The sequence below is a fragment of the Symphodus melops genome, assembly GCF_947650265.1.
Source record: "Symphodus melops genome assembly, chromosome: 13".
Taxonomy (NCBI): domain Eukaryota; kingdom Metazoa; phylum Chordata; class Actinopteri; order Labriformes; family Labridae; genus Symphodus; species Symphodus melops.
This window is the reverse complement of record NC_136703.1, coordinates 12,022,772-12,033,496: the sequence shown is the minus strand read 5'-3', so window position 1 is coordinate 12,033,496 and position 10,725 is coordinate 12,022,772. Positions and strand designations below refer to the sequence as shown.

The window sequence follows — 10,725 nt, the reverse complement described above, 5'->3', positions numbered from 1 at the left end:
TTAAGTCAAACTACAAAAGTAAAAAATAAAAACTTTCAGGTTGAGTTAAAATTTCTAATGAGCCATTATTCTCTCTCACTCTCTTGGCACTTACAATAATGATGGAGCAGATGTAAGATACTAGTTCTTGGTAGAACACATTCTTCGGGATGTGATTTTCCAACAGTTCTGTCATTCTGCAGTAATTGTTAAATACTAATGGATTAAACTTGGCTACTATCCTGATAGAATTGGTAATGTGTTGTCAAAAAGCAGTGGATCCCAGAGGCGTATCCTGACAAAAAAAAAATTCTGTTGTAGGCACTGACTTCTGTTGTAGATGTAGATGTGTATAACCTCTAAAATGAAATTGTTCAACCTACAAAAAATAGAAATTATGTTTGCTGGTGTGCTTCACGCAATAGTTGTTTGAGACATGGTGTTTAATTAATGAAAGAAGCTCTGCCGTCTGTTTGACACTATAAGATAAAACGTGCATCCCCGCTAGACGGCGCTCTTTGCGGTGACCTGTGTTGCGGTGCGGGGAGCGGTGGGTAGAAATCCTGCAGTGTGGCGTCACGATCGAAAAAAAAGTGACCCCACCCACTTCCGATGCTGACGATCGCCATTTGCTCCGTGGTATATTAGTCACCGATATCTCTCTGTTGATTGGTCCGTCGTCCTGTCGGTCAGTGTGGCCGTAAGGGAGTTGACGTAATCTCTTCGGTAAATCAAGACTATCTATCAATTCTTCTTTTCGCTTGTGTGCAGATAGACATCCGCCGTGTAGCTTAACTGGAAAATAACCTTATCAAAGAGTCACGGCTGCAGTTGCAGCTTTATTCGGCGGAGGATACCGCTATAATGGGTGTTTATCACGAAAGCGGACTTAATAACAGTTTTCGTGCTCGTGGATTTAGATAAAAAAAATAACATTTTAACGGCCGCACGCTAACTTCACTTATATCCTCTATGTTTTGATCCTGACGAGTGTCTTCAGACGTGAGTAAACCATGAAATAAAAACTGTTTTCATTAGCATTCATATGGTTAATGTTTGCTGTGCACTGGGTTGGTGTTATGCATTCTGGCTGGTAAGCAGTTCTCTGTACAAGCTAACTAATGGTCACAGTCATGTATTTTCCTTTACATTGTCCTGGTAGTATGCTATAAAAGGTTTACGATGAAATTCCTACTTGGTTCGTGAATTGGGATACACTATATCCATATTGTATCTATTTATTTAGTGGTTATATCCGTCAGTCTCGTTCGGTCTCGTGCGTTGGACTGAAGTGACAGCAGTGGACATTTCATGGCGGCTTGAAGCTAACTTACAAGTAAAGATACTGGCTAATGTATGTAAGAAACCGTTTTTTGTTTTTTAAAAACGTTTCATTTGAAAGCTGTTATGTTGGATTCCTCAAACCCTTCAGTGTATGTTACGTACGGTACGTTGCGTCGAGTCTGTGCTAAAATAAGCATGCAACTCCTCCCTGCACACTTCACAACACACAGCAGCAGAGGATTAGCCTACTTCCTGACGTTGCAAATGTGATTTTAAAAACCAAATGTTTAAGCTCTTTGTCCTCACAGAGTGATCACTGTTAGATACTGCACACAGGCCCCGCTCGCTGTCCCATTGAAGCCTACACAAAATTGGGTAGATAGAATTTCATGGGCGTATGCTTAGCAAGTATGGCTGACTGCAAGCAAGGGCATTAAACACATCAGATACTGGACATGTAGTCAGAGGACGCGGGATGTATGGATTACATTTACAGTGAACACACTGTAAATAAATGTTATTAAGACAAGTAATATGTCATTTATGCAGCCACAATAGTCCATGCATGTTCATATTAAACAAAGTAAAGAGCTCGTTTTACATGAACTATAGATTTAAACATGAAATAAATTGACCTCGGATTGTTTTTGCTGTTGTTGATGTCTGAGTGGCTGCAGTTTCCAAAAAAAACTTAAGCTTCAGTGGTTTTGGTCAGCCATATTTGTTGTAGGCTGTTATGACCTGAAATAGGGAGGGGTTGTGCTTTCATTGTGTTTGTGTTACCATGTAAACAAAAGATGTTCCTTTTAAATTGAATGCTAGATATCACTGTTGCAAAACAGATGCAACCATGCCCTGTTTCCATGTTTACTTCAGGAGGGACATCAAAGGATACTTACCTGAACTGCAAACATGTCTGGGGCATCTGTAAAAGTCGCCGTCCGTGTGCGGCCCTTCAACTCAAGGGAGATGAGCAAGGACTCAAAATGTATCATTCAGATGCAAGGGAACACTACAAGTAAGTACTCTGCTTGTGCACACGTGTACACATCAAGCCAATTTAATTTTGAATTTCTTCAGGCTTCTCTGTTAAGGAAAGTTTGGTATACCACACATGCTCCTGCTTGATTTTCCATCGGGGGTCTTGGCTTAGAACAGTAGAATGAGCACACTGAATAGGCGACGGTTGGGGACAAACAGCCTGAAAGAGAATAAAAGGCTTACAGAGTGAAATTCCTCCTCCTCTGAAGGGGCCTGCATGCCTTGGGAGACCCTGTGTGAGAAACGCTGAGTTGGATCATACTGGGAGACCCAGGGGTCGCCTCTGTGTATACCCCCCCATTCATCAAGGCTTAATCACACAGTTGGTATTTTAGAATACAACTTTGTAGTTTATGATTATGCTATCTCTCACTCTACACAAACAGTTTGTGAAAGTCATGGCGAGGAGTAAATCATTTATGTTTGACTGCTTTTCATTTTACAGTACATTTTACGTGATGCCTTCTGACAGTAAACAAATCGGCTTCATTTTTGATATCTTGCAGTGTCAGCAGACGGCTCTCAAACGACACATTATTGGGACCAATGTGTCATTGATGCACTTCATATGCTTCCCAAAACTTACTTTTTATATGGAGGCATAGCAGCTTCTCGATGTAGCCACTGTTGGCTTTACATGTGTGCAAGATTCAAGAACGATGAAAATGGAGCTTCACAATGATTTTAAGTGTAAAGGCTCATGGGCCGATGTATGTACTTAAATAAGATCTGCTGTAAATGTAGACTTTATAGAACTTGGAGAAAGTTTTGAGCATGTCATGTAAAAGTAATAATGTAATCATTGAACCATTTTTCACAGTGATAAATCATAGTTTAGTCTTTCATAGACGATACCCAAGTGTTTATGAAAATGTGTGATGAAGCCACATTTAAGTCGTAATTTTGGAATAAGTAAGAATATTTAGACGACAGGATAGACATAGCAAAGCAAGAAGAGGAGACCTGTATGTGGTTTTGCAGTCTTGTGATTCAACCTGCCCTCTCGTGACCGTGAGTCATCAGGTGGTGCTAACTGCCATGCTAGCATCCTCCAGTCCTTACTCATGGCTCAGCTCTATGTGCCATTGAAACTGGTGGGTGAACACAGTCTCCAAAGTCAGAAACCTGTTCTTCCAGCACACTCACTCAGCTGGTTAGAGTTTTGTCCGTCAGTCTTATTTGGGTTCATTAGACTAAGCCTTTGGGAGTCTTCCATAAGATTCAGTTATGGCTCACTTGCCCTTCATCTCTCCCAGTCTACCAAAGAGAAGCTTTGTTCCAAATCCTCTTCTTTTACTCCACATCCTCCAGTTTTCACGATGCCAATGTCACTTGGAGGTGCTGGAGGGTGACTCTTGCTTTGTAGCAGAACTGCAGAGGAATATGCAGTGTTTTTTGGGGGGTTAGTGTGTGAGTGTGTAAACCAGAGAGAGGAGGAGGCTGCAGTACTGCCTACTCTACCTCCTATCACATGGGCAGATTGCAGAGCTGAAAGGGAGGCTGGCAGGTGGCCATACTCTCCCTTCATCAGGACTTCATTGCAGATGGTATGCTGAGAATGGTCTCTTATTTGGCTGCTGAGAGGTAAAAAAGTACCTAGATGCTCCTGCACAGATTCATACATGCCGTTATAATAATTTGACATGCACTTTGAAATTCTTGCCCTTTCTGCACTTTTTTTTTTTTTTTTTTTTAAGTTTACTGGTTTCCTAGTTTCCTCACACTTTGTCCCAGAGTAAACTGAGTTGTACTTGGTCTCTTTAAAATGCAATAGATGTCAAAGATCTCCTCAGTGTTTTAATGGATGCGAGTGTAGTGGCAAATTGTCTCCTAATCTTGATTTTTAATGTAAAAAAAAAGTCATTTTTTCCCCCCAAGTGCTCTCTTTAACACATTGCAAAATGATCAGTTTTCATACTAGTCACTTTTCATTTACAAATGAAATCAAATTTAAATACAAAAATACAAAAACAGATATCCATGAGTCATCAAAACATTATTTTTTCAACCTATAAGAATTTGTCTAACAAATGGAGACAAGATGTTCCCTGGGGTTTATTATCTTTCTCAAATGTATCATCGTAAACTCCCATTTCAACCTTTATTTATTGCTAAATCTGAAGAAGTGCACAAATCTCCACAGAATCTGTTCTTACTGCTTTTACTACATCCACTGTATCAACTTTATAATCACATAGAATACTTTGGTCAAATGTTATTTAAAATTCAGTTTCAGTCGGAATCATTTGTGTCATGGTTCCAGCGTAAAGTAATCCCTTCAGATATGTGGTGAAGGTGAAGGCAGTCGTTGGACAGCGAGCTGCCTTTTTAGAAACTGGATGTTTTCCGCTCGTGCTTGGTCAGCTTGTAGGTGTTTGGCAGATGTGTGTGTGTGAGGGCCGTGACACTCCCCTTATTGTTGTAACTCACTCCTCCATTATGTGTCTGAGTGCATGCATGTCAACAGCTCAGAGAAAGAGAGAGCTTGGGGGCAAAGGCAGGATATGCTGTCTCCCTCTCTCTGTCCAGCGTTCACCATGCATGGAGGGTTGTCGAGGATAGGGTGCAGGCAGGGGGGGGGGCAGCAAATTGATTATCCAGTGTGCAGGAAATGTGTCCAAGGCCTCTGCAGGCAGGCTGGAAACAAGTGAAGCCCCGCTTTCAGTAGAAGCCCTTAAACGTACCAGAGCTAACGTAATTATAAAAGGGTGACGCGATGGGCCATTGCATCAGTTAGTGTTGGTGCTCCAAATGTTGAATAACGCCAGGGCACCCAGAGCCTGCCTTCATTAGGGCCCTGATGTGTTCTCTGCTTTGTTATGTAACGTGTGCGTTATGTTCCCCCTTAGTCCGTAAGCGGCAACTCGTGTACGTTTGGCCAAAGATGGAGGATGGCTCTTGCGTATGTCATTACAAGAATCCAATTTGACATGTTTGAGCATTTGTTTTTCAATGAGGGGGAACATACCCGTGTCCTTATTTTCTGCATGATCATTTGTCTGTAAAATAGCAAATGTCTCGTGATATATAGGAGCAGTGGTTGAAACGCTTTATTCCAAGAAAACTCTTGTGTTTGTATGTTTTCAAGAACTGATGTCACATAATATCCCTTGAGCTAAAAGGAAACGCACTGACAAATTGATAGAAAACACAAAAGGTCAACTTATCAATTAGACCTTCACCTTTCAGATACAATTTTGCTGAGTGTTTAATCAGGGTGAGCTAAGTGGATGTTGACCTTACCAAAATCCTGCGGGAAGGAATCAGCTCAACACATGTGTCAGGAGCACATTTGTGGAAGGTATCACGAGAGCAGGAGCGACAATGCATCACCTTGTAAGAACGAACTCTCGTCGAGGAGAGAGCTGGAAGGGCCGGTTGTGGGTAATATGGGAATCCTGGGTTTGGATGAGGGACGGTCCTCTGCTGCTGAACCCGGTGCATACAGGTCTGCTTGACCTGATTAGAAAAAGTAATCTGCAAGGCTTGCTTCAGGTCAGCAAGCCCGGCCGCCATAATCCTCCTTGACCCTTGTTGGCTTGCACAAACCTAGACATGGCCGCTGGAGGTGTTAGATTCCTCCTCCCCTCATGCTGAGAGGGTTTTAGAGTGACACCACGTTTGCCCACATGCACTGCTTACAGAGCAGACTCGCACATACCGGACTGATCTCCTAATAAGAGGGGAGGACAGGCAGATAGATGTCTGTAACTGGTATCAACTCATGCTGTGTCATGGGACTTTTCAGAAATGGAACATTTAGTATTGAAGCCAGCTATTATAACAGACCATGCATTTCTCTATCTGAATATTTTTGATGCTGCTCACACAAAGTTTGAAGTATTTTATCCTGATATTAACCAGGAAGAAACAATAATAATGAGCGTCTGAGAAGTCGTATCATATGCACCTATTACTGTCACATCGTCATCTTCTTTTCTCAAAGGCTCTGACACACCATGCATACGGCAAAGAATTATTGGCAGACGAAGGCCACCTGTAGTGTCGCCTCACGTGTTGGCCAAAAAGTTGCTCTTGTCAAATTCAGCGAAGGACACATGTTAAGTTGCAAGTAAAGATGATTTATTAGAACGGTAAAAATGAGTGCAGAACAAACGAGTATGGAGTGAATGTCATTGTGTGTGGTCAAGAGAGAGAGACAGAGAGAGAGAGAGAGCTCCACCCGGGGGGGTCGGAGAGCCGTCGGCCCAGGTGCTCTGGATTGGACCAGTCCTCGTACGCTAGGAATCAGACACAGAATCACACCGCAAAGAGCACAGCCGACGGCCAACCATCACGTATGTTCTTCGCATGCGTGACTCTCTATGCAGCGGTACGCAGTTGTTAAGACACAAGGAGGTCATTTTCACACTGCTGTCTCGTATTACAGGTCGCCTGCTCATCGAGAAACGTTTGGGCTTCAGTGTTTTTGTCTTAATAATCAGGAGATGGGTGTAAGGGTTTGGAGAACAGCCAATCAGAGACAGTCTTAATGAAGTCGCGTGTCGAGATAAACACTTACACCGCTGCCCCGGTTTTATAACTCCGTGTGACGGGCAAGGTCTCAATGATCTTGTTCTGATCATCCCCTCCGAGGGCATTTTGACAACGATCTGAAGCCTGTCTAATGAAACCGTTGTTATTGGATTATGCAGAGTAAAATCAGACACAAAACCGTGTTGTTTGGAAGTGATTCAGAAACGACTACGTGGAGTTGCCTAAAGGGATCAGCTGATAACAGGAATTCACTTGATGTGGCCGAGGTCGGAGTCGGAAAGTGATAAATGCTCTCTCCTTCTTAACTCCCGTTTCAACTTTGTTGCTGACCACTTGTGGTTATTATGCCACGACTTCTGTAAGAATACAATATAACTCATAATGTATTCATCAAACCGTCAGGACTTTCCTAGTCTACATTGTTGACTTAAAGCCAGTAGAAATATACCCTCTCCTCCACCTCTTGAATCTCCAAACATCTGGAAAAAACATCATAGTTTACATAGTGATGATGTAACCGTCTGACTGTGTAACTGAGGCATTTGTTGGCATTTATTCCCTGCTGACATCATAAGGAAAAACTTCAGATGTCTTTAAATACGCTGTATCAACAGTCATTAGAAACTACCTTTGTGATCCTAGTTTGTTTTCTCTCATTGATAGTCTGAAGTAAAGTGAGCTCTCTGGATCTGAGGATGCTTCTCTATAAAGAGCGTCACATCGCTCGACAGCAACTAACGCGTGTTTCAGCACTCACCTTTGTAATCATCGATTTATCTTCCACACATAAGCTTTCTCAGTTTTGTTCACGTCACAGTTTTATCAAATCACTCTTCAGTTCCAGCCTGTGCAGAGGAAACTGTGGGCAGAAAATGTTGGATATAAGAGGAGAGGATGCGATCAGAGCTGACTCAAGAGAGAGAGAGAGAGGGGGGGGAGGGGAGATGCAAACGCATCCACAGCAGCAGAGACGGTGAAAGTCAACCACGAGCACTATTCACGTGTAAGACAGCGTGATGCAGCATCACATACAGCGGCCCGGCAGGGGATGATGAGCCTCCACCAATATGTTCAAACATATTGGTGGAGGCTGAGAAGTGGTATACCTGAGGAAAAGGCCAATCATTTACATCCATTGATGTTTACGTTTTACGATCCTGATGTATGTGCCTGATGCTTAAAAAAAAAAAAAAAGAGGCCTTTTAATTTCTCAATTTTCATGAATAAATGTTTTAATTAAAGAGCCTTTTCTATTTTTGTCTAGCAATTTTCTCCAGGTAAATATCTTAAATTTAAAAAAATCAAGAAAAACAGTCTTAATAGCAAATCACCAGAAATTCAGAGAAGTAGATTAGTTGTTGGGCGGCTGTTGCTCAGTAGTAGAGTCGACCGCTCTCATCCAGAAGGTTAGGGCAACCGCGTGTCCGATGTGTCCTTGGGCAAGACACTTAACCCCCGAGTGTTTCGTTGGTTGTGTTTGAATGTGGAATGGGATACGTATAATACTGATGGACACTATACATAGCAACCTCTGCGATCAGTATGTAAACTGGTCTGAGTCCCCCAAGCACTTTGACCCCGCAGCACTTTGGAGGATGCATTGCTGAATTATTATGGTAATATTCTTTGCAGATAAGAACTTAAAAAAAAAAAATACCAGCAAGATATTGGTGCTTATAAGTGTTTCCGCCTTAAAAGCTCTTCTTCTTAAATTTGCTGCTTTTTTTCTGGAGCAGAGAATCCATTAACATTAGTAATATGACCAGAGATAAACATCTGGCTGCCTTCACATAACAAGCAAACAGAATTAGTCTGGTTAAATGCAGTCTTGCCAAATCCTTAAATGTGTCCCAGTTCTACAGAAACCAAAATAACTAGGGGAGGAGCGTGTGTTTGCAAATGTGTGTGTGCTTTTTGTATTTTATTTCTTTTTTTTTTTCTTTTTTTGTGCAAGCGTAAAGACTAATAATAAGTTGGGAAACAGATGATGATGTAGGCCCACAAAATGTTTTGAGAAAATCCAAATGTTCTCATAAAAGAAGAAAGTTAAAAGACTCAATGTACACCAGGCACGTTCCTGGTAGCTAGCTGTACTTAGCCACATTTATGTCCCTTCAAGATGAGGATCCTTTACACCCACCAAATAGAGTCAGACTTCTCTAAGGATGGACTCATTTTGCAGTTTAAACCGGGTGGCACTCACGACAAACATTTTCCATCACCATTCATCCCTGTGTTTTGGTGATGCAAACAGCAGATAATGCTGTGTTTGTTGTGAAGTTCTGCTACTTCTGGGTTGCCCCTCTTACCTTTTCGGTTCGTTGCCTAAGTTGGATGAAATGGCTAGACTTTCCCACATTCAAGGGAGTGAATGTGTTTTTTTTGTTTTTTTTTTAGTTTTTGTGCCCTGACTGAAACAGCTCTTTTTCCAGACTGTATTGTTTGGTTTCCTCTCACAGTCTGGGGGCTGAATTCAGACACAAACTGGAGGGCTTTGCAGTCCAGGCACGAGAAGCTCGGTGGTGGCATTATGCTCATTTTGTATTATTCAGAAGAAATCAGGGGATTGACAGTTTGTTATTCTTAAAACCTGAATTAATAAGACAAGATATATGACCATTAATCTGATTGGCTACTGGAATCCATTGCTCTTACTCTGCAGTTTTACTGATCTATGAAAACATCTGACTCTCTCTCTTGTGTACTGGCTTCATAACATTACAATAAGTCATGCAGCGTTTTTTGTATTTCTTTTGAATTGAAACATCGTTCATGAGAAAAAGAAGGATGATTTTCACAGATGGATAGCCAGAGTTGTCTTCATGATGTCATGATGGTTGCGTAAACCCAGAGAGCGGTCAAAGTGAGACTTCGGAGGAGGCCAGTAAATCCAGGTCACCGCTCTGTAAAATGGGTGCTTGTTGTGTGAGCAGTGGATGTAAGAGGCTCTCTTCATTCCCCTGTTCTGCACAGCCACTCTGCCCGGATCATTCCTCGGCCATCTATACTGTTGTTTGCAGACCTTTTTAGACACAGTTTCATCATGAGTCAAGATTTCAGAGAAAACAGAGTCATGACTTTGTAATGCAAAGTTTTGTGTCTTTTCTTTCTTGTGACTGCTCTTTATTCGTTATTATAAACACTTTCTTTTTTATCACCAAAGTAAAGCTGAAAAAGATTTTTTTCCATGTGTTTAAGTCATTTCTCATGAATTGGAGTAGAACATTTCAGCTTGGTTTCTTCATGCACTTGAAGTTCCTCTAAAAAAAATAAAATAAAGGCAGCACACGCAAGTTTCAATAGTCAGTCCATAATGTGTTATTTTTAAACCTTCAAACACCGGGCTGCTCTAAAGCTTTGGATCTGTAAACATGGCTTTCCACGACACAGGATGTGTTTGGACTGACCTCTAACCTTTGGAGGCAGCACCTGCAGACAGGACAATATCCTCATTGGACCTGATCCATGAGAAGCCTTGCCTCTGGAATCCCTGACGAAAGGATCCTGTATCACTTTGTAAATGTTAACTTTGAGGTGCAAACGTCATGAAACGTGACTTAGACGAGCTGGGGGGACGTTTTTTAGGAAGTCACTCGAGGCCTTGTACCTGACAGCTACTGCTTTGTATTCAGAATAATTCTAGTTTCAGCTCTGATTTCATGCCAGCTCGGTGTGCTTGTGGCTTCATCACCTGAGCGTCTGACTGATATCCCACTCTCATTGTCGTATCGCTCTCTTTTGTTGTAGTTGTGTTTGTTTAGCGTTCTGAATGGAGGTCCTGCTGGCTTGGCATGTTTTTCTGTGTCTGGTAGTTTCTAGAAGCCTCTTTGTAGTCACTTTTATCCAGGACTCGGTCAGCCCGTGTGAACTGCTAATATTAAACCGCACTCACAGGCCTCGCTAGCTATCAGTGTCTGTGAGCTG

General features: G+C 42.0%; 1 protein-coding gene across 13 annotated transcripts in view; it reads left to right on the top strand.

The window, feature by feature from the left end:
• Positions 1 to 626: 626 nt before the first annotated feature.
• Positions 627 to 10,725, top strand: part of kif1b (kinesin family member 1B) — a 53,719-nt gene continuing 43,620 nt past the window's right edge. For 12 of the 13 annotated variants that reach the window (XM_079359604.1, XM_079359610.1, XM_079359615.1 and 9 more), the window contains exons 1-2: positions 712 to 981; positions 2,140 to 2,281. In XM_079359604.1, the coding sequence (XP_079215730.1) occupies positions 2,176 to 2,281 (106 nt within the window). In that variant the 5' untranslated portion in view covers positions 712 to 981; positions 2,140 to 2,175. The other variant, XM_079359608.1, reaches the window with a different exon arrangement.